The 24,254-nt window shown below is 37.3% G+C and overlaps 2 protein-coding genes across 6 annotated transcripts; one reads left to right on the top strand and one right to left on the bottom strand.

Annotated features, from left to right (window-relative positions):
- Positions 1-2,099: 2,099 nt before the first annotated feature.
- On the bottom strand, positions 2,100-12,526 carry ECT11 (evolutionarily conserved C-terminal region 11). 5 transcript variants are annotated; one of them, XM_077375453.1, is made up of 9 exons: positions 12,372-12,526; positions 10,838-10,998; positions 9,875-9,939; positions 9,282-9,441; positions 9,109-9,185; positions 5,630-6,133; positions 4,923-5,135; positions 3,365-3,538; positions 2,100-2,453 (listed from the first exon to the last, which is right to left on the bottom strand). In XM_077375453.1, exons 2-9 carry the CDS (start codon positions 10,866-10,868, stop codon positions 2,325-2,327), a joined length of 1,353 nt encoding a protein of 450 aa, XP_077231568.1. In that variant the 5' UTR covers positions 10,869-10,998; positions 12,372-12,526; the 3' UTR covers positions 2,100-2,324. The 5 variants fall into 5 exon arrangements, with proteins under 5 accessions (XP_077231568.1, XP_077231571.1, XP_077231569.1 ...); XM_077375456.1 differs by having other exon boundaries at positions 10,838-10,913; positions 12,372-12,448; XM_077375454.1 differs by having other exon boundaries at positions 10,838-10,953; positions 12,372-12,390.
- A 4,155-nt stretch (positions 12,527-16,681) lies between these two features.
- LOC143864787 (amino acid permease 6-like) lies at positions 16,682-22,023 on the top strand. The gene is made up of 6 exons (XM_077375617.1): positions 16,682-16,824; positions 18,085-18,318; positions 18,888-18,981; positions 19,234-19,594; positions 19,839-20,066; positions 21,078-22,023. Exons 1-6 carry the CDS (start codon positions 16,767-16,769, stop codon positions 21,507-21,509), a joined length of 1,407 nt encoding a protein of 468 aa, XP_077231732.1. The 5' UTR covers positions 16,682-16,766; the 3' UTR covers positions 21,510-22,023.
- Positions 22,024-24,254: the final 2,231 nt, after the last annotated feature.

The following is a 24,254-nucleotide window of genomic DNA, read 5'->3' as shown; positions in this document are numbered from 1 at the left end:
CCACCCCTGTAGATGCCCATTGTTGGCCGCCCCTTAACTCAAAATTGCACCTCCTTTCTTTTGTCTTCTTATTAGAGGGCATTTTTGCCATTTTGGGTTGTCACTTGTCTAGGGGTAATTCTATATAAATGCGACATAAAAGCCTCATTTGAGAGAGGATTTTTTTCTTTTGGAGTTACACTGTATTTGTGTTGATGACTTGATTTGAATAGGTTCTAAAGTTGATGGCTGGATTTTTAGGCTGATTTGGATAGATAAACCTTTTTTTATGGATAAACTTATTTAACTACTTGATTTGTATCTGTATTAAAGGTGAACCAAAAAACGGATAAACCGTGAACTAAACAAAACCGAACCGGTAAAAAACGGTTCGGTTATAACCCCCACTAGTTCGGTTACAGTTTGGATTTTCTCCAAACTGATGGGATCGGTTCGGTTTAAAAAGCCTCCCTAAACCGGACCAAACGTTGTGCAGCAGCCCTAGCGACAAATATCAGTGGAGCATCCTAGATCCGAATAGAGGGCACTGATGTACCAAAAAAAAAAAAAAAAACTTTATATTTTATTCATTTTTTATCTGCACCAGGGGTATTTTTGTAATATTAAAAATATACTCAAAATCACATGGTACCCCAGGGCCCAGGTTCATATCAATTTCCTAAGATTAAATATAAATCTAAATTAAAAAAAATAAAAATAAAATAGAAATCCACAAACCATCCAACCCTCCCCTTGGTTGCACAAAAAATTGGGAAAATCAAAGGGAAGAGATTTTATAATGTGCGTGGGCATAAAGTCCGGCATTTTTCAAAAAGTACAGTGGGCCGACTTTATAGGATGATCCAAACCGTTCATTTGTTGGCCACAACATCAATAGGCTGTACCCCGAAAATCATTTCCATAAGATGATCACCTATTAGTATTGTTGCCTAGACTTTACTGATGCCGTAACGGGTAACATGCAATTTTTAACTCCCAAGCAGGGACATGTACATCCAATCAAGACCGTTGATCATGAATATCATGGAGCGACCCGGTCTTGATCTCATTCCAATCATCTTCCACATGTTCTCCAACCTTGCCCCTGTTTGGATTGCAAGAAAAATATTCCACAAGAAAACATTTTCCTTTCCACAATTTAGAGGGAAATGATATGATTTTGGTTAATTTAGAGGAAAATCATCACAAATATACGGACACAATAAAACTTGCATCGGACTGGTTCAAGTTATCTTTTTTCATGAATAACCAAGCACTTGAAAAGCAGGAAAATTCAGAGAAGTCTTCCCACTCAGAACATTTCAGCAATCAAATATTTTGATAAGGTAAAAGAAAAGGGAAATGATATATGCGCCCCTTTTCATCACTTGCGACACCCAGCTATAGTGTATCTATGACTGCAAAGGTGCTGAGCTGATGTACTTCACATTTGAAGGAATGAAGTGACCTGATTGCCACTAACAATGCAGCTGGGTGTCCCATGTGATGAAACGGGACGCATTTATCATTCCCCAAAGAAAATTATAAAAAAAATATAATTTTCATGGAAAATGAAATGGCAAGTTCTAAGTAGGCTTGCAGTTTTCATTTAAAACAAGGAAAATTCTAGATTTTGGAAATAATCCATGAAAAATAAGTTTACCAATCAATGAAAACTTCATTTTTCCATGAAACGTTGGGTAAAATGGATTTGGAGAAACAGGCAGGATTTGGTGAACAGTATTCTCCAATTTTCATCGATTTTTTATTCTCCGCATTAAAATAAGCACAAAAGCACTGACACAACCCTTAGCCCTGTTTGGATTTCAGGAATTGTTTCGAAAATTAAAACTTTTCCAGAATCTTATGCTTTTCCATTACTTGATAACACATGAAAAAAAGCAACCTGAACCACTGCAGTTCGAGTTATATTTAGAGGGGACCTTCAATTTATAACATATCCCTCTAAATAAGACATAACCATATCTTTTCTCTCTAAATAGGGACTAAGTGTCTTGGAGCTTATTTCTCCCTTTTGTTACCACATTTCTTATTGCTTCTCCCAAGTTGCTACTCATCTGCCATCACACCAGCTTCACAATATTTCAAGCCAAAAATGATTTGATCTAAACCATCCATGAGGTAGACCCCACCTCAGATAATTTTCATTGAAGAATAATCTTACCTTCTACAGGTCTTGGTAACAATTATAAAAGCACTCCAAAAAGAAGCTCTAAACCCAAAATGAATGAGATTACTCCATGGAAACCATAAATATTTCAAATGAGAAAAGAAACTAAGAATGATCACACCAGAGTAGAAGTTGAATCCTTCTTCATGTTTTTCTATGGAGATTGAGGGTTGAGTGAGAGGTTTTTGGTGAGGGTAATGAGAGATCCCTTGGGATCACTAAAAGTTATATATGATCCTGAAGATGCTTCTTCAAACTTTCTTGCCCCTACTTCCTTTTGCCCCTGCAGAAAGAAAAAGATAATTCCAGATGTAAAAATATGATCAGAAAAAATGTCAAAAGCTAAAAAGTTGCAAGGCTATATTACCACAAGTTTAACACGCAACTCAACTCAACAAAGCCTTTGTCCCAAACTAGCTGGGGTCGGCTAAATGAATCCTTCAGAAAAATTTCATGAAGGTTCCCTTAGTTGAATGCATAATGTAAATAGGAAAGATGATTTGGACTCCCTCTTTCATGCTGGTACTCCTTTCTTTATTTTTATACATTTCTAAATAACTCTAAGTTCTTGTAATTGCCAGAACCAGAAGGGTATCAATAGCCAATACGAATAGTTTTTAACGATGTTCAATTTTGAGTCAAGTAATCAGTTTTGGACTCAAAATCTAAAACAAACAGGGCCTAAAAATATTGGCATGAAAACTGTGAAACAAGTATTGATCAACTCTTACTCTGCCAATGTTAAAAAATTACATTACATGGTTCATTTAAAAAATACAGTGGAGTCCACTTGGTTCGATGATCCAAACCATTTACTTATTGGGCCTCAATCAAATAGGCAGTGCAAATGAATGGCTTTGATCATCGAACCATATCATTTTTAGTAGGTCTATCTATGGATTGGGGTTTCTCTTCCTGCAGAGAACTGAACCAATTCCCTTTGATTATTAGCTTCTCAAGTTCAATTTTCTTATTAAACACAACAGCAACCTAATCACCCTAACTGAAGGAGGAATAGAGAACCGAAAGGATTATGCTTCAAGTGTATTAAATTGCAGAAACTTGAGGGAGCATCAAATAGCAAATAAATCATTTCATGGAAGGAAGAAGATGATAGTACATCAAATTGAAGATGATAGAACATCAAATTACAACTTCAAAATTTCGTGGAAGGAAGAAGAAGATGGTACTTACTGGGGCATGATAATTATTGTTAACTTCTGGATTTGGTAGTGAATGTGTAGCGCTCCTCCTACCATGAAGCGATTTCTCCCTATCTTCGTAGAAGTCGAAATCATCTAATATAGATGTCTTTGCAGTATAACTCTTAAAAATATTCAACATCTCTGTACCTTTTGAAAGCCTAATCTGCAAAATAGGAATGGGTAATTATCAAACACAGAAAACACAAAAAAAGCATGCCGCTGAGATATCCAGCTTCAGAAATTAAAAAAAAAAATCTCAAAAGGATTAAAGATATGAAGTGAAAACAAAATGCTTTTTTTTTTCCTTAATCAGAAGAAACAGATTACAATTGATGGTCCCCTTAGTTGCCCATATGTAAATGATGATGCACAAATAATTGATTCCAAACAGATCACAACTCAACTAAACCTTTGTCCCAAGCTAGTTGGGGTCGGCTAATGGATTCTTCAGAAAATTTTCATGAAGAAGAAACAGATCACAATAATGTGGAAATCATTAAGGAATTACAATGGTACAGAATGGGACCCGTGCATGGCTGATTAGACAATATGTACATTTTAGAAAGCAACAAAATCGCAAATAGCAGTAGGTAAACAAATAAAACCAACAAGAGTGGGAATTGATATTTTGGTCCCCTTGTTTTCGTGCCATTCACCCGGGCTTATTTTACCAATGACCTGTATTTTACCAACAAGAATGGGTATCATACCAAAACTGAAATTCCTAACACTACCCCAGGCACAATGCCTCATTAAATAAATGTCTTCTTTGCGAGACACATGTCTCATGCTTGAGATGGAAGACACAGGGCATCTGAGTGTTACTTTCATGAACCCTTCCAGAAGAAATTTTTTACGTTCAGTCTCTTATGAGCAGGTACTGTTTGAGAAATGCAGGATGCATATATAAAGGGAAATGATATCAGCACAACTATATTTTGATATTTGCACAAACCATCTTCTCTTTTAGCATTTAAAGAGCTGTCTAAAGCTTATTACATTTCCCAAAAATATCTCACAAGTCAATTAAAGAAGAAAAGATAGCTGGGTTTGTGCAAATATCAAAATATGGTTGTGCTTATAACATTTCCCCATATATTGTTCTGAGAATCTAACATAAACCATTTGCAAAATGCATAAGATTTACTTTTTAGACACATATATTACTAGTCAAGCACTGAAACTCTTACAGTGTCAGTCATTCAAAGAATATCAACATAACAGACTCTTTACTGACTGTCAGAATCTATTTAACTTTTAATCATTACATAGCACATTTGCTATAAATCATACATCAGAAGCCTTTTCTCTATTACTTTTCATCATCTTTTTTAAACGATTTCTCTATTACTTTTCTAAATTCCATTTTGAAAAAAAAATACACAATGTTCTGGATGATACCTCTTAAGTAGTGTGTACTGCCAGTATTTTTTATGACATATCAGTCACTGATCACAAACATTGTGTCTAAGACTGAGACTTTAATACATGAGGCATGTCAAATGAAATGGGTGCACAGAGAATTTAAAAGTGATTGGGAGTATTACCTCCTGAGTATCCCTGCTATTAGTCACAGCCTTCTTGTCATTGTTTTCGAGGATAATATGCCGAAAATGATTGTTAGAGGCGTCCTTTACTATGTGCCATTTTACAGGGAAAAAACCATTCCACTTATCTTGCTGCCAAAAATTCATGCTCTTCTTGAAATCAACCTGCCCAATCATCTCAGCCAAGCCTACAAACTGCCCACTTCCATTTACCTGAAAATTTTGTATTAAATACTGAAAATTTTAAGAAAAATAAACAACGTGAGTCATGCAACAATACTATTATGATTAGAAAGAATGAGGCCAATTAAATAAATTTTCTATATACTTTTACTATTCTAAAGACCATACATGGTTGTATAATTGTACGCCATGTGCCATTCTCACTCCATTAATTAGAAAAAATGTCTCTTCGCATTATATATTCCAATTTTACAGATTTTCAATCTTATTTACATAACATTGAACTGCTGAGGTCAAACTCGTGACTTCAGCGGTGCAATCTGCTAGAGCCATGAGGCTCAACCCCATTTATAATTATTCAAAAATAAATAAATTGACTGAGGAGAGAGACTCCTCTAGTCAAAAAGAAAATAGAGATGGGTTTCAAAATGAAAATTGAGAGAGAGAGAGAGAGAGAGAGAGAGAGACCAACAAATCGAACAAAATGAAAGCTACATTCATGTAAAGGGTAAATCAAGACTCACCGAGAAGAAAAGGAAGATTGGGCATCGCGTGCCCTTCTCACGTGATTTTGTCTCAGCATCGTGGAATGCTGCGTCCAGCTTTTTGTTCCCATTTGGAGTACTTGCCCACACATTATACTTGATGCTCTTATGAACGTCATCTTCACTATAGGATTTTATAACAAAGAACATTGCTTGCTCATACTGTGTGGGAAAATCTTCCCGGTTATATTGATCTCTCCGTCTTGTATGAATCAACTGTTCCTTCTCGGCTGATGAGCTCAAAGGACCTTTCACTCTGTCGGCCCGAGGGCCACGGGTTAGTTCACTAGCATTAAAATCCCTTTTTTGAAAGTTCTCTCTCATCTTAAATCTGTCACTGCCCACTGGGTTTTGTCCACGTGGTAGGAATTTCGAAAAACCATTTTGCAAGTGCAATCCTCCATACCCTTGACCAGAAACTGAAGAGACCTTTCCCATGGGGTAGTATCCTTTTGGAGGACCAGTTGATCGGAATCCAGATGCCTGGGGTGACAATAAATTGATATAAATATGACAATCAGGCTTGATAAAAAGATACTCAACTCAACACAAAGCCTTTGTCCCAAACTAGTTAGGGTCGGCTTTGAAAAATTTCATGAAGAAGGTGAAAGGAATCTACCCAGCTCAAATCCTGCCTCTAGTTGGGTTCTTCTAAGTGGAGGATCATTTAGCTCGATAAAAAGATAAATGATTAAATTTAATAAACAAAAATTTAAAAATCCATTCAAACTAATGCACAAAAATTTAAAATCATTTTGGAATTAACTTAAGCATTTCAATGCCCTTGATGACTTCATGTTTCTTAGAACTTCAGAAGTGCCCACATCACTGTTTAAAAATCACCAAGTCAATCATGAGCTGCTCAAGTCGATTCGGTTTTGTTCCTACTGAGTTGATCAAAAACTCCTTTGACTCGCCTGAGTTAATGAAAATTTTAGTGCATTATTGTTAAGTCAATGAAAAACTGACAATGTCAATCATTGACTAACTTGAACACAGTTTTACCTTGGAAATGTTTTTGTTCAAGTACGAGTATTTTTAAACACAGGTCCACAGCACAGTAGTCCCACAGAAAGAAAATATTGAAAATGCCCATATTTATCTATGCTACCTTTGACCGTTAATGCCATAATCATATTCGGCACACTAAAGGTTTTTCTATCCCGACAGAGAGAAAAAAACCTTTACAAATGCAAAAATCACCAAATGTTCTCAGCAAACGTTTACTGGAAGCTTCGTCAGGCTGGGTAGTGTGAATATTTTTATTCAAATTCTGTCACCATATAAAAAATGAGACACCATAACTCATGAGTGAATCATCAAATGGTTTCCAAAGGAACAGCACTAAAAAATTATAAACAAGAATGTTTTTATCAAACTGATTAAAATCCAACATTATAAAATGAATCCGATTTTTCCACATTAAAAACAAATAAATAATAAAACAGATGCTCAGAGAAAAACTTCTTGCAGATTGTGTTAGAAGGTAAAACATGTCATTTCTTGAATACTTTTAGAAGTTATTTCCAAAAACGAAGTCCCAGTTTGCTTTGGATTTCGAGAACCCATTGTGAGTCCAAGACTGATTATTCGACTCAAAATTAATCGTAAATTTCAGTCCAATAATCATTTTGGGCTCACAATCGGTTTTCAAAAAATCCAAAACAAACAGGGCCTGAATCTTAAAATATTGAATGCTGGGTGTGAAAATACAACGATGACTCAAACCACAACAAAAAGAAAACCAATTATTAAGGGATGTATAAACTAACATAAGAACTGCATTTTTTTTTTCCCTTTAAACACAACTAAAAAGGCTTTTACCTTGTTTAAAGGCTTGAGAGGTCTAACTATGTAAAGTAGAATTAGAGAAGCTATGTGAGGCAGTAGAGACAAGTGACTTTGAATCTAATGGAAGTGTAGAAACATGGTCTCAATAGTACCCATTTGTCTTTATAGAATTCAGGTCTTTCAACTTCAAGGAAGTGACAAGATTTGGTGTGGACACATTTAGTTTTTGACTGGGTAGTAGACCATCTCTATTAGGGTGATCTCGAACAAGTGCTGTAGAATGACAGGAAAAAGATGAAACAACTCCTGAGCCACAAAAAACACGGCTCTGAAGATATCCTGATGAAGGGAAATATAGTTGTTGGCCAACACATTGTCCATCAACACCCATCAAAGTCTCGGGGAAAAAGGGGCTATATACCAGTACATAGTAAACCAGACATCCATTATCTGGTTGAAAACCCTGAAGCGGATACGACCAGATGTGAGAATTGGAAAAATAAGAATTACATAAACAATACTGCCAGATATACGAAATGGGAACACAACAGATAAGAAGGAAAAATGGCAAGCAAATTCAAAACCAATGTGCACGGCAAATCATTTAATTAAGCTTCTGCGAAGAAACTGAAATCTTTGTTGTGCAGGGTTCTCAGTGGAGCGACCATCACATTCCAGCATTGAAAATTCAAGCATGGCTTGCTTGAGACATAGAGCCTATGGTTCTCTATTCCCTCTGTACATGTGGCATAAGTTTAGGGTGATAAGATCACTACCTGTGTGATCTAGTGGATCACCACATGAATGGGTGGCGGACAACCAAAATTGAACACATTGATTGGAAGATCATAGCCACCCAATGTGTGCAAGTTTTACTAATTGATTGCCGACAGTTTGTTATCTTTTGCTACACTTTTTTCAAAACCATCCATTTGCATTCTAGTGATCTGATGGCTAACATGTGATAGCTTGCCAGATCAATCAACCTGATCACATACATGGATAATCTGTTCAGTTTTGTATAGCTCAAAAGAGCACTGTTTCAAGAAGCAGATGTGGGCTAAAACATGGCCAATGCAAATCCTAGTCAATTCGGCATGACACGATCGAGTACTCGGTTGACGCGGTCTCCGGAGATTTAAAGGAGTTTTGATTAACTTTGTAAGACAAAACACAGAGTAGGACAAGAACGAGGTCAGGATAAAATTAAGTCAACGGACGAGTCTATGATGACGCAAGGGAGTTTTCAAACTATGCAAAGAGGCATAACCTCATTAAACAAACTGCCAAACTAAAGAAATTTTACAATTCTGGATTTATTATTATCCAAGTTGCGAACTTCAGAATCAGCCAATGAGCATTCCATCCAATGTTTTGAACGCTGTCAGATATGGAAAGCCAGCTTCACACAGTAATCATCAAGCTGGCAAATTTCATTTTCCTTCTTATCAGTGAACAAAGATTGGAGCAATGACCTAAATATTGAAACTCTAAAAATCTTAATTGCAAGGCATGTGGCTTCGCCATAACTGCCCACTGATTTGAAAACTCCGTCATATGTAACCAAATCAAGCAAGTGAGGTCAAAGTATTAAGAAAATAAAAGATTTGTCACTAGTTCAGGCGAGGTTAATATCCAAGGACCAAATGAGTGAGTTAAGAACATACAGAGTATGGCACCTCCACTCCCTTTCTCGCAAAAAAATTACCCTGATCATCCCATTCAGGATAGGTCCCGTCATATCCTGCGAGCCATCAAGCAAAATATTGAAGCCATGATACACTTTGGAAAAATAGACCATTCTTACACAAAAGAATTGACCTACTTCAAAAGAACTAACCTGGATAACAGTATCCATAGCAGCTTGTCGGTGGGTGGTATATACCTTTCTCTGCAACCAACTCTTGATTAGGTCCGCCTCCCTTGACATTATTAGTAGCATCCCTTGACAGTGATATACAAGCTGTAGAATCCGATGGGCCACCATCTATTCCAGAGGCCTAAGATGGAGAGAACAATAATACAACATACTTTAAAGTGAAATTGTAGGGATTGAGTATGATAGAAAGGTGAAAAAGAGAAATTGCAAGTGTAGTTCATTATTTATGGGAGTCACTCATCAAACACACAGTCTGGTACTATCATGCTTTTAGGAGTACGTTACTACTACCAACAAGACATTGGTGCATCTCATGAGTGCCAGAAGGACCATAGAATATTGTTGCAACTAAAGAAAACCACAGGTTGTACAATTATTTATAATGGTAATTTTCAAGCAGCAAGGGAAGTTACCAATCTGTAGCTGTATGGGTTATGTGTTTTCAAACATAACTAATTGCAACACCCAATAGTTAACTGACAACCCCTCAAAAAGGGAACAGCAAATAAAAATGCAATAGCAGATAAACACCAAGGATCTAATAAGTAACATACCAGATCTTTTAGAGCTGATTTAGCTAAGGAATTTGAAATCAAGCCTTTGTGTCTCACCTCCATATCTAAAACAATGGAGTTAAAGTCGAAGGGAAAATATACTTAAGCAATAACAAAGTCTTCAAAACTGAAAAATGAAAACTAAGAAAAAGTAAGGCTAACTTTAGTTTCAGCCAGTTATCGCATTCATGCAGAGACCAGCCCAATTTGAAAAAGAAGAAGTTAAATACGCTTATTGCTTGTGTTCATCAATTTCTAGTAAAGTATAGCCAAATGCAAAAGATGGAAGCTTGTTATTGGTGGAAGCTCACATGAAAGTTCAAACAAATCAGAGAAATGGACTTTAGCAGATTTCACCTTCAGTGTATTTTGGTCTATAGGGGAAGTTTGGCTAGTTTTAACCAGTGTTTCAAAACATGGATGTGGGTCGAGTTGACTTGCAAATTCTAGTTGACTAAGCATGACATGGTCGAGTACTCAGTTGACGTGGTTGAGTACTCGGTTGACACGGTCATAACCCTGGAGAGGGAAAGGAATTTTAATTGACTTTGTAGGGAAAACACGGAATTGACAAGAACACAACCAAGGTAAAAGGGAATAAACTTAGATGACATCCACGATGGCATGGGGAGTTTTTGAAACTATGGTTTTAACAAAACATAGAGAAAAAGAAAAAAAAATTAGTGCAACATCAGCATATATTGTTGCACTATTTTTTTTTTCTTTTTCTCTATGTTTTGTTAAAACCATAGTTTCAAAAAATCCCCATATAAACAATACATGTGCTTATTCAAAAAAAATATAAACAATACATGTAAAGGTATTGAAAAATCAGACTTATCTCCATCAAACATTGGTAGAGTTTAAGGGAGCTCTCCAAGAATAAGCTATATAAAAAAAAAAAAGCAGAAACAGAAAACAGAACCATAACAAATGATTAATATTGATGATTTCTAAGGATACATTTTTGAATTTTCTTTTCGCCTGCCATCATCCAACACTAAAAAAGTTACAGCAGCAAAACCCAAATCTGTTTTCCTTGATTCGACCTCCAAAAATAAAAGCAGAGCTTTGGGGGGCTAAGATAATACCAATGCAACCCAGGAAAAAGAATTTATTCTGAACTGTAAAATGAGAAAGATTCCAAAAATTTTAAATTGTAACCAACAATACATAAAAAAGAAATAAATAATTCCACCCAATCTTTGCAAAGATTTTCACTATATAAATCATCAAAGTAGTATAAAAAAGTGTCAAATAGAGAGAGGAGCGCCGTGATCAAAGCAAGGGATTCGGTTAGCATACCACTTTCTAAATAAATAAAGGGAAATGATTTCCACACAGCCATTTTTTAATAATTCCAATAACCCATCTTGTCTTTTCTTATTTAAAAAGGGAAATGTTATCAGCACTACTGTATTTTGATGAGGGCACTCCTCACTTTATTAAAAGTACAGTATGGCCCGTACCATATGATGATCCAAACCGTCCATTAGATGGGCCACAGACTAAATAGGTTGTACCCGAAAAATTATTTCCGTAGGTTGATCCTAACCCTCCGATCTATAGACGGTTAGATCAACCCTCTAACATTCAGATCGGAGGGTTAGGATCAACTTATGGAATTGAATTTTGGGGCACAACCTATGGCTGTGGCCCATCTCATGGATGGTTTGGATCATCCTATGGTGCGGGCCATACCGTACTTTTAATAAAGTGAGGAGTGCCCTCATCAGAATACAGTAGTGCTGATAACATTTTCGTTTAAAAAACTGTCAAAGATTATTACGGTTTCAAAAAAGCAGTCAAAAGTCACAAGACAATTAGAAAATAAAAGAAAAAGACAACCTGAGTTAGTGCAGTTATTAAAACATTATTGTGCTTATATCATTTCCCTAACTAAAATAGAGTACATAAGTTTATAGAAACTTTTAACTTCGACTTTTTTTCCAATACAGACTGTAATATCATGAAAAAAGTACTTTTTCTCTAACGCGAGGACCGGAAAATCAAGTTTCCGGCGAAAACAGGCCAGATTTCGATGACGAGCTACTTAGACTGAGAAGAAAACAAAGAAACTTACTTTTCTAATTCTAGAGAAACTTACGTTTGCACAAAGAAACTTAATTTTAGAATGTTTCTAAAACAAAACCCTAATCTCTATTAGGCAAAGGGCTTCTACTTCAAAACACATCTTCGAAGTGCCCTCTTTTCCATTAAAAGATTTAAAAAAAGCTGCATTTTCTTTTCTAATTCCAGAGAACACTTCCTTCTAATTAAATAGTGTTTTCCTTCTTTTTTTCCAATGTTATTGTCTAGAAAACGAGTTAAAAGTCCCTAAAAATCGCATTTTTTCGAGGAATAGACTACTTATCTTTCAGAAAAAACTCTATTTTACACATCACAAGCACAAAAATTAATTTTTTTTTTCAGAATCAAAGCATTATTCTCTAAATCTTAAAACGAAGAAAAACAAAGAAAGAGAAAAAATAAGAACCTGAAATCAACTTGAGAAGGCCAAAACCGATGATCGGGATCTGATAAAACAAAAAAAGAAAACTCTCTTCAGATCAGAAGAAGAGAGTATTCTTCTGATCTGAAGAGAGGCGCAAAAGAGAAAGTGAGAGAAAAGAGAGTAGAACAGAACAAGGAAATTAATAACTCAAGTTGGATTAGATCGGACGCTTCATATCTTAACCTAATTTCTCAGCAAAGAATGTGAACCGTCCGATTAAGAGATAAAACAGGCTGCTTATATATGGTATCCTAGGTATCACACGTCCAAAATAACACGATTTTCTATGGGAAGTGATTTATTCACCCCTTTTTCTTCCTTGGGCCACTTCCTTCTACTGTGAAAAGTTCAATAGAGTGGTCATAACTCATAACTCATAAATACATTAAAAGGGGGTGGCCGAGGAAATAAAGGGGATAAAAATATCATTCCCCTTTATCATGATAAAAGGAAAATATATGATCCAGGTTCGACACGTGGCATGGATAAAGGGTGATCTTGATTTACACTTTATTATTCTTAAAATAAATAAATTTTAAAAATAAAAACTAATTGCATAATGAAAGAGATTTTATATGATGTGTGAGTAAGGGTGGCAAGGGTTCAGTTCAGTTTGACGCCGAAACCGAAATCGAACCGAACATGCTTACCTCCAAACTGAAACCGAAACACTCCAAACCGAAGCAATGAAAAGGGGCACATTTATCATTTTCCTATGAAAAGGGGTGCATTTATCATTGTCTAAACCGAACCGAACCGAAATTTGAATCGGTTTGGTTAAACCGAAACTGAATTTTCGGTTCGGTTCGGTTCAGTTCAGTTGAGTGTAAGGTATAGTATTTTTCAAAAAGTATATGGGGTCCACTTCATAGGATGATCCAAACCGTTCGTTTGTTGGGCCCGGACTTTACAGGGTGTGCCCGAAGCATCATCACCATATTACGATCCTAACCCTCAGATACGTGGAGGTTTTTAGACTATGCCGTCAATTTTAAACCTCCACAAATCGGACGGTTAGGATCACCATCTAGAGAAGACATTCTAGAGACACTCTATCGACGTCATGGCCCAACAAATGAATGGTTTGGATCACCCAACCAATGTGGGCCCCACTGTATTTATGGGTTGCAGAAGCATGTATGGCAGCCCACCATATAATTTCTCTCGTGGTGCTACTTTCCCATCTAATTAGCTTTCCCAACAAAATTGGAATTGGAAGATAATATTTTGGTTCCTTCCCCATTTTTGTAGCGGAAGAAAGTTGCGAGCAATTACTTACTCTCAATAGAAACAAGTCAACAGCCCATGAGAACTCTTGGCAGGGTTAGTCGAGCGGGATTTTAAATACACTCATAACTTCCTAACTTCCTAACTTCCTGGACTATGGGTCACTCAAAGGAAGTCCAGTGGATTGTGAGTCACTCTAGAATGTCTTGGACTCCACATGTAGGACTTTAGTAGGGTTTTTAGAGCGATCGAGGTTTTCAAGTTTTCCACCAGTGGTGAAGAAATGGGGACTGTAAAGTCTCAAAAAGTTTTACATTTTAATTTTGGGAAATGATATCCCCCATAACTGTTTCTGTGAGAATGGTTCACTGCTTGAGGATAAATTCACCCACCTTAACGTTTTTCTTTGCCTTTAAAGAATAATTTTGTTTCTTTACTTTACGTTTAAGCCAACAAATGAGCGGTTTGGATCATCCAATAAAGTGGGGCCCACTGTACTTTTTGAAAATGATTGGACTTCACGCCCACAGAGCATGTAAAATTGCCCGAGTAATAAAATTTGGGCGTTTTCAAGTATCATTGACTGAGTTGTGTGTATATATCAATTAGCTTACGTACGCTAATGAATCTATAGAAAGAGTTCGGGTCCCCTTCAAAGTCATGATGTATGGTTGAGAGCTTACCTCAAGCGTAAGAGTTTAAGATCTAGATGGGCGGCTAAGATTCCTGCTTAAATGCGGGTTGTTAGCATCGAGCGGTTTATATTTTCACAGCGGTTATTGAAACTCGCGAAAGCGTCCGGTTTTGGGAGTGATCAGATCTTATTTCGATCATTTATACGAGATACTGATATCCTTACTACCGTATTTTGATAACGGCACTCTTACTTCGTTAGGTTTTCTGCAAAAAGAGTCTCCAAATACGGCAAAAAGAGTCTTCAAATACGATATTTTCGCAAAAAGAGTCTTCTGGTTTGCTGATTTGCACATGTCATCTCATTTGGCCGACTGCCCAAATTACCAAACCCGTATTTTTCAAAATGTACGGTACTGCATATAGGATGATCAAAACGTCTATTTGTTTGGCCATAATGTAGAGAACTTATATAATGCCCGACCGTGAGATTATAAAGGGCGGAGAGAGAAAACCATCTCTCCCTTGATTTTTAATACAAGAGAAAGCCCTTTTTTCCGACTTTTCTTTGGTTCAAAAACCAAGGCTGCAGGTTTTGTCTTTAGCCGCCCTTTACATTATCATGGTCGGACATCTTATAATTTCTCGATAATGTAAATAGGTTGTGCCCCAAAAATCATTTTCATAGGATGATCCTAACCCTCTGATCTAATGTGCAGTCCTATATATCGAAGGAGGGAGGGGTTAGGATCATCCTATGGAAATGATTTTTAGGGCACAACCTAATTATGTTGGGGACCAACAAATGGACGGTTTGGATCATCGGTGGGCTGTACCGTACTTTTTGAAAAACATGCGATTGCACGTCCACTCATCATATAATTTCTCGGTGACAATTTTACGAACTTCTAAGGTGTCACAGACAGGTAGAAAGCAATCAGGGTTGCCATCATGTGGCAAGCACTATGACCATTGGGACGACGGGCCTTCAGTGGAAGCTCTTTGAAATGATTCTAGCTGTTCGACAACGTACAAACACACTGTGTGTTTATTTTAGACTGATGATCTGGTGGGCCATTACAAGGCGCCTGACATGGCCTTGTTCACATGCCAAACGGACAAAGCATTAAACCCTACTGAAATCAAGGGTCGTCCTATCTAAACAAAGACAAAATAATAAAACCAAAACCTTAATTTACTTTCAATTTAGTAACAAAGATTAGTGCGACCTCGCCGCAACTGGCTAAGTGCTTTCCTTCTTCCTCTTCGCTTCTCCGATTCTCTCTCTAGTAGTAAGTGTGTTTGGTAAAGTAAATATGTTTGAAATTATATGATGGACAGCCATGCATGCCCATGCAGCCCGAAAATACACTGGGGCCACATTATTTGGGCGATCCAAACCATTCATTTGTTGGGCCCTCACTTAGATAGGGTGTGCCCAGAAAATATCCTCCATAGGATGATCCTAACCATCCGATTTGTAGAGGTTTAAAATGGACGGAACAAAATAGAAACCTCCACGGATTGGAGGGTCAGGATCATCCCATGAAGAAGATTTTTTTGCTCAAACGCTATCTACATTAGAGCCCAACAAATGAATGGTTTGATCACCCAAACAATGTGGGCTCATTGTATTTTAGGGCTGAACTTGTTTTACTGTTTGGTAATAAAAGGTATTTTTAATCTTTTTATAAATTAAAATGGAATGCTGCTAATAAAGGGTGTTTGTAGAATGTGGCCAAATAACGTGACCTAATTTTCATATTTGCAAACCAGAAGACTCTTTTTGCAAATACAGGAGAATCTTTTTGCAAAAACCCCTAAATTTTATGAAATCAGCGACACAGCCTCATGTTTTACACTAAGAAAGAGTAAAGCAGAATGTGGAGTGCCATTATCACCAGGTGCCCTTTAATATTTCCTTACATATTTTGCATTTGGAGTTAGATGACATCATGACATGGTTGGTCAAATTACTAAAATGACCATGGTGTAGAAATTTTCTGCATTCCCTTGTTTTGATACTGGCAGCCCTTGATTTTTATTTTTTTTAAAATGTTTTTTTCCTGTTTGAGGATTGTCCTAGTGTCCTAGTTCCAAACGAGCCATCAGTGGACAACCAGAGAAGTTTTTGAGCCGTGCTTTACTCTTGAAACAAAGGAGGCTGCCAATATCAAAACGAGGAGTGTAATGTAAAAAGAATTAATGACATGGGTGTTTTCTGTTTCAGCATGACGAACCACTATCTGATCTTCGTAGGAAACTTGTCGTGTGTGGGAAACACATGCGGCCCCACCACATTCAAAAGTTTCCTGGATCCTACGGTTGTAGTTGCCTCCACGTTGATCCATAAATTGATCAACCACGTCACTGCTCACAATAGCAATAAAGCAGCTAGTAGAACGATATGGTGTGATCACTTGCAACAATTTGTGGGTCTTTTTTGTTCAATAAAAGAGTCTCTACTCATCTCTGAAAATCCCATATCATTTCTTCTGGCCTTTCCAGAGAGAGACAATGAATTTGGAGAAAAGAGTAGGAGAGGAGGGTGAGGATGATGGCCAGGAAAGAGAAGGTAAGTGTCTCAAGACTTCCATCTTATTCATGGGCTTTATATGAGTTTTTATATGGTGTGAGCTTGTATAGTCTAGTATTTTTCAAAAATTAGTGTAGAAACGTGTTAAGGGCCACAACTTAAATAGGTTGTGTCCAAAAAATCATTTTCATAGGCTGTTCCTAGGCCTCCGATCTGCAGAGGAACTGTACACCATATATAATATCTATGGACGAGTTTTTATATGGTGTAAGCCCCCTATAGTTCAGTATTTTTCAAAAAGTACTATACAGCACACACCATAGGATGATCCAAACCGTCCATTTGATGGGCTACAACTTCAATAGATTGTGCCCCAAATGTGAGCGGCAAAATGGCTTTCAATGAAATTGCTTAGCAAATCCCATATATTTATAGGGAAATGGTATAGGCACAAGCGTGTTGTGTTTTGATAATCGTCACCAACTCAACTTGTCCCATATGCTTTATCCTAGCTGTTGAGTGTTGATAGCTTTTTGAGAATTGTCAAGATGGTTAAGCAAATAGGACAAAATATGGTCGTGCCTATATCATCTCTCTCTCTCTATATATATATATATAATAATAGTGTTTCTATATGGTATCCTTGGGAAGATGAATGTTGTGATGGGTGTGGGGCCCATGGTCAATCGATGGCAGTTTCCCCTTTGCTTATTGATTTGATCCAACGGCAGCCAACCTTTTAAGAGGCCGCCGTTGGATCGGGGATCAATGGCGTCACCATCCAATTATTTCCTAATAAACAGAGATTGGTGAATGATTCGGATTAATCGCTAACGCTCATTTATAAGATCAATAAGATCACACGATCAGTGAACTACCACTCTAAGATCCTTGAATGGTGGGACCTTCTACGACCATCTATTAGTTGACTCCCATCGCAGAATATCTCAAATGCTTTTACAATAGACAATCTTAGCCATTTGATTGGTTTGAATACAAATTGACGGTTCACATGATCTAGATCATCCATATGATAGGATCTTAGTGGACAAACCCTACGGTCATATCGAACCTGAACCGTCACCACACATAGAACTCAATCGTCCACCAATAAGTACATTTAATTGGGTATTAGGATTGTCCAATTGTCGTGATTTATGGACCATTGGATATCCAATGTGGGTCCTATTAGATGGGCGGATCAACCAATGGTAGAGCTCACATACACATTTATGTTGACACATGTTTACAAGTGCTAACTTTGATTTCTTGTTTTAATTTTGATTCTGTTGTGTTTAGGGACTCTATTATCAGCAACCGCACATGTTGTGACTGCGGTAATAGGGTCAGGGGTGCTTGCTTTAGCATGGAGTGTTGCTCAATTGGGCTGGATTGTGGGGCCCATTGTTCTCTGTTGGTTTGCGTGGGTCACCTTTTACACTTCAGCTCTCTTATCAGATTGCTACAGATCTCCTCATCCGGTCACAGGCACTAGAAATTACACCTACATGGGAGCCGTTAGATCATATCTTGGTATTTTAATTTTCTTTGAAGATCTTGATATTCTAAATTAATCTTTTATATTAGTATGATTAACACAACTCAACTAAGCCTTTTTCCCAAACTAATTGGGTCGGCTAATGAATTCTTTAGAAAATTTTCATGTAGAAGGTGAAAGGATCTACCCGGCTCAAATTGACTAAGTCTAATCCTGACACTAGTTGGATTCGTCTACATGGATAAGTCTAATTAATACAACTTGTTAAAAAAAAAGAGGCAGTGCTAGTTTGAAACCTTAGCAAGCCCTGTTTGGATTGAAGGAATAATGACAGCTTCAAACCATCTTATTATTCTTTAATAAAATCCACAGACTCCTATTTTACAAGCCTTTACCCATTTTGTCCATGCCTCCCAAACTCATCTATCTTGAATAAAATCCACACACTCCTGTTTTACATGATCATAAGCTTTTCTTCTTCCGGCCACCCTCCTGTACTGTAAAACGGTAGTCCTATATACAATAGAGAGGGCTGGCCCAGGGAAGAAAAAGGGGCAAATAGATCACTTATGTTACTTTCTAATGTTAAATGCTTTTGTTCTAGGTCCAAGAAGCGTTCTTATGTGTGGGATAGCACAATATGTAAACCTCTGGGGTGCCATGGTTGGCTATACAGTAACTGCTACAAGAAGCATGGAGTAAGACATTTGTATTATGTCAAGGGAAATGATAGATGCAATCCTTTGTTTTAATGATGGCATTCCACACTTTATTAAAAACTTTTCTCATTGGGTTTTATAGCATTTTGGAAAATTTCATACTAAAATCATTCACCTGGTTCACATAGACTTTTTTATTTGTAATGTTGATTTACTTGAATTGTTAGTTGTAATCTCACAACTATAGGGCATTGAAAACTTCTTGTTTTTTTTGTTTCTCGATAAAAACAGAGCAATTAGGAGATCAAATTGCTTCCATAAAAATGGACATGATGCAAAGTGTGGAGGTTCTGGAAATTTATTCATGATACTATTTGGGGTGATGCAAGTTCTTCTATCTCAATTCCCAAACTTGGAGAACATAACATGGCTTTCTTTGGTGGCAGCTTTGATGTCATTTGTGTATTCTTTCATTGGCCTTTGTTTGTGTATAGCTAAATGGGCTTCTCATGGTGACTTGAAAGGGAGTTCAACAGGAGTTATGGCAAGTACTAATCATTTATCTTCATCCAATAAGACATGGCATACTCTCCAAGCTCTTGGAAACATTGCTTTTGCATACACATTTGCTGAGGTCCTGATCGAAATCCAGGTAATTGCTAATCCTGCTTTACCTTCTCAAAATTCTATATTTTAAACAATAATTTAAACATGGTCTATTCATCAAAATTAGTCATTTATGTTCCTTTTTCTCAATCACATTTATGTTCCTTTTTCTCTGTAATTTTGAATAAGATACCATCTGGGGTATATATAGTTCTTGACTAGACACCATGAAAATTGTGTAATTTCCTTTAACAATATATAAATTACAGTGTTCACTGCAATTCTTGCAGGATACTTTGAAATCACCCCCATCAGAAACCCAAACTATGAAGAAGGCAACAATATATGGAATAGGAATCACTACTATCTTCTATCTATCTCTGGGTTGCATAGGATATGCCGCTTTTGGATCCAACGCTCCCGGCAACATCCTCACTGGTTTCGGATTCTATGAGCCCTTTTGGCTCGTCGACTTAGCCAACTTCTGCATTGTAATCCATCTTGTTGGAGCTTACCAGGTAAGTTCTACATCATACTTTGATTAATATATTATCCAATAAAAGATCATGAACGATTCAATAAATTTTGAACTGTATATGTTTGAATTAAATGCATATTTTCCAAACTAAACATGAAACTGGACAAATTGGGAAATTATTTGTAAATGTCGTGCAAGATTGAAAGTTATTGATAAACCACTATAGTGAAACTGAACTCTTATTCTAAATATGTTTTTGGTCGTGTAAATAAGTATAAGTATAGGTATGTTAGCATAATTCAATTCTTAATTGGAAAACAAATTGTACATCCGGCCATGATGAACAGATCGAGATGGGTGTGATCCGACCATTGAAGACACTCGCAGTGAACACCCTACCATCTGTTGCTCACTAGACATATCTTCCAATCTACCCATGTCTCGATGAATCTATGACTTGCCTTGGTAGATCAGGGACCACTCGGGGAAAACCCTAGTGTGTACTCACCAATTTCTTTATGTGTGCTGCTCACATTAAGCTACTACTCTTATTTATAAATAGGAGATTAGGATTAGGTCTCACTTGCACTACAACCCTTTCTTATAATAGACCTTTAATTGGGATTAACCTTAATTAGCCTTAAATTCTAATTAGAAAACCCTAAGGGAAGTGATATTTACACCCCTTTTGATCACCAAGGACACCCAGTGCCAATGTACGTGGCAATCAAACCCACTTGATTCTTTTGACATAAAGTACATTAGCCCTCCTTTAGTCATTGATACATTGACACTGGGTGTCCCTAGAAATTAAAAGGGGCATAAATATCACTTCCCAACCCTAAACCTAATTAGTCTAGGTTAGCAATGTGGAACACCTAATGGAAAATGTACAACATATAGTACATATACTAGTAATAAACAGAAAACACATTTTTTTCCCGAATTTTTTCCAAACTCTTCCCGAATATTTTCCTTTTTTTTTTGAACATTTTCCTCACCGAATTATTGATCTGACACTGATTAATAACTGCTTTTTGTTGAATAACAGGTGTATTCACAGCCCATTTTTGCCTCAATCGAGAAGTCAATTGCCTCGAATTGGCCCGAGGCGAAGTTCATCCACACCATTTACCTGTTAAGATTACCATTTACCAAAGAAAATTCCTTAAAATTCACACTCTCTAAGGTTATCTTGAGATCAATCTTCATCATCTTCACGACATTGGTGGCCATGTTATTGCCCTTTTTTAATGCAATATTAGGACTCCTCGGTGCTATATCGTTCTGGCCACTGACCGTCTACTTTCCGGTGAAAATGTACATGGCTCAGGCTAAGATAAAGAGGGGAATGCCCAAATGGGGTTTTTTGCAGAGCTTGAGCTTTCTTTGTTTGCTAGTTTCTCTCCTTGCTAGTGTTGGTTCCATGGCAGATATTGTACAAAGTCTCAAACATGCCAAACCTTTTAATACACAGTATTAAACCCAGGAAGAATTCAGACCCATTTAGATCCTAATTATGTATATGATCACAGATTTTTCATGATGAAATGCTGTTACATGTAGAAAATATGTCATCAATGAAACATTTGAAGGGGAAAACTATGCTTTCTTGGGGAAGATACAGTGAGAACTACTGTGATAGGTCGGACCCGCATTATGTTGACATGATCCAGACCATCCACGAGGCGATCCTTTATATGGGGGAGGCTGGCAACTGAGAATTACACTCACCGGACGGTCAGGATCATCCGATTGGGTAGTTTGGAATGGCTGCAATGTCATCTGGATTCGCCACTTTCTCAATGATCCAAACCATTCATTCTGGGGAAATGATATATTCGCCTCTTTTTCTTCCTTGCGCCACCACCTTGTTGTGTTAAAGGGTAGTCATAATAAATAGACTAGAGGGAGTTGGCCCAGGGAACAAAAGGGGGTGCCCTCATTATGGATCGATGAGCCATGGAGGAAAATCCACCCTAACCCTTCAATTTGTAGATTTGTTCTAGATGAATACTGACCGTTATTTATTTTCTAGCCACTGGCCGAGTCATTGATTTAATAAGTCATCGACTTCGTGGGCCCTATCTCCTTTATTCCAAGTGAAATTTCTAATCACAAGATTGAGGCAACGCAGAGAACCAACTGATTAAAGATAAATCTGTAAAGATATCATCATCAATCAAGGGCATAGGATCATGCGATGCGGGTGGGACCAAAACTGGAGGTGTAGATATCAAAATAATCAACATCGGAAGGATGAGATTTTGATAAATATGTCTCAAAAGATTTTCAGTTCCATAGTTGCTGATCACTACTTGATCTTGATCTTGATCGAAAAACTATCATGTGTGGGACCATTTGATCAAGATCCAACCGTCCATCCATAACAACTATACGCTTAAATCTGGCTCGATACGATGAAGATCAATCCATCGATCTGAATGGATAACTGAGAACAATCCTTGATCCGATCTCGAGAGGATGATGGAGGGTGTGAATGCGATGTCGGTGATGAGTAGATCATATCCGTCGAAATTCTATCAGAAAAAATGGGTTTGTTTGGTTGTACAAAAGCTAGGGTGGCTTATACTTGGCATATGGATGCCACGTCAGCAAACCTCCTTGTTTGGTAGCCAGTATAGCATTTAAATCCCTAGCGACAACAAAGGATGTCTCCTATGTGTCACCCTAGCTTGTCTCCTACCAAAGAAATCCACGACAAAACCAACAAAAAAGGTAGTATTTTGCTTGGATTTACTGGGAATGATGCTTTTTCATGCTCTCTCTATATATATTATTAATGACACTCCCTACCACTACTCTACAAGGTTGACAACCAAACACTACTTACCACTATTCTACGAGGCAAGTTCCAGCAGAGATGGAGCCAAGGGGGGTCCCCCCCCCTGAAATTCAGAAAATTTTCAAAGCCTATAGGATTAAGTTTTTTTTTCATGAAGTTGCTCCTCTTCTATGAAAATCTGGGTTCTTCCCTATCTTATAGGATTTTGCCAACTAAATTAATGCCTTTTCCCACCTAGATTAACTCTATCCGGAATCTTCCATTTATTATAGGATTTGTCACCTATTAATGCCCTTTTTCCACCTAGATTAACTCTCTCTCTCTCTCTCTCTCAATATCAATCACTGCCCCCTCTCTCTTTTCAACTGATTTGTTGAGGGGAATCGCACCTCATCTGCATAATTGTATATGATGTAGGCTCGTATTTGAAAAATAGTAAACCACAAGACGATCCAAACCGTCCATTTGAGTAAGGGAGTCACAAGATTTTACATGGTGTAAGCCCGTATTAGAAAAATTGTATTGTACAGGCTGCCCAATGGATGATCTAAACTGTCCATTTGATGGGCCAAGGCGAAAATAGGTTGCGCCCAAAAATTCATTTGCGTAGTATGATCCTACCAATTTATGTGGGAAAATAATATGATGTACACCTCTATATATTGGAGGGCTAAGATCATCCCATGTATATGAATTTTTGGGCACAACCTATTAATGTTGTGGCTCATCAAATGGACGGTTTGGATCATCCTATGGCATGGCCTGTAAAATACTTTTTGAAAAATACTGGACTATATTGGCACACACCCTGTGAAACTCTCTACTAGTTATTATGAGATTTTATATGTTGTATGCACGTAAAGTCAAGTATTTTTTAAACAGTAGGGCCCAATTCATAAGATGATCCAAACTGTTCATTTGTTGCGGACAATATAAGTAGGTTGCACGCCCGTACCCCCGTAAATCATCTCCGTAGGATGATCCTAACCCTCCGATCCATAATGGGATTGACCGCTATAGAAACCTCTATAGATTGAATGGTTAGGATCATCCTACGGAGATGATTTACGTGATGCAACCTATTTATGTCGTGGCCCAATAAATGAACAGTTTGGATCATCGTATGAAGTGGGCCCCATAGTATTTTTTGAAAAATGCTTGACTTTACGTGCACGCAAAATATAAAATCTCGAATATTATTAGGATTTTCAGAGGAGAAAGTGATCCTCTTTGGGTGGGGGGTATTGGAATTTATTAAAATCACCAATATTCCTGGGCAATGCATAGTGGGTCCTACTACATCAAAATTTGAGGTTTAAATTGTGGGCTCCACCTTATGAATCGGTCCGGGGAGATGGCGGGCCCTACCTATCAAACATGAAGTGTAAAATGGTGGGCCTCAACATGCTATAGCAACCTTCT

This window comes from Tasmannia lanceolata, unplaced genomic scaffold, assembly GCF_043159265.1.
Source record: "Tasmannia lanceolata isolate RefF3 unplaced genomic scaffold, GAP_Taslan_0.1 ptg000054l, whole genome shotgun sequence".
In the NCBI taxonomy this organism is placed as follows: domain Eukaryota; kingdom Viridiplantae; phylum Streptophyta; class Magnoliopsida; order Canellales; family Winteraceae; genus Tasmannia; species Tasmannia lanceolata.
The sequence above is the reverse complement of the archived record's forward strand: the minus strand, read 5'-3'. Positions and strand labels throughout refer to the sequence as shown.

What these genes read in the sequence shown, in the direction of transcription:
- LOC143864787 (XM_077375617.1), top strand. Translation starts at nt 16,767, where the DNA reads ATGAATTTGGAGAAAAGAGTAGGAGAGGAGGGTGAGGATGATGGCCAG. An exon ending in AGCCGTTAGATCATATCTTG is followed by an intron (nt 18,319 to 18,887) that starts GTATTTTAATTT and finishes CTTTTGTTCTAG; the next exon opens with GTCCAAGAAGCGTTCTTATG. An exon ending in ACTGCTACAAGAAGCATGGA is followed by an intron (nt 18,982 to 19,233) that starts GTAAGACATTTG and finishes CGATAAAAACAG; the next exon opens with AGCAATTAGGAGATCAAATT.
- ECT11 (XM_077375453.1), bottom strand. Translation starts at nt 10,868, where the DNA reads ATGATGGCAGGCGAAAAGAAAATTCAAAAAT. An exon ending in GAGTGGAGGTGCCATACTCT is followed by an intron (nt 6,134 to 9,108) that starts GTATGTTCTTAA and finishes TTGTCACCCCAG; the next exon opens with GCATCTGGATTCCGATCAAC. An exon ending in ATAGCAGGGATACTCAGGAG is followed by an intron (nt 3,539 to 4,922) that starts GTAATACTCCCA and finishes CCTATTTTGCAG; the next exon opens with ATTAGGCTTTCAAAAGGTAC.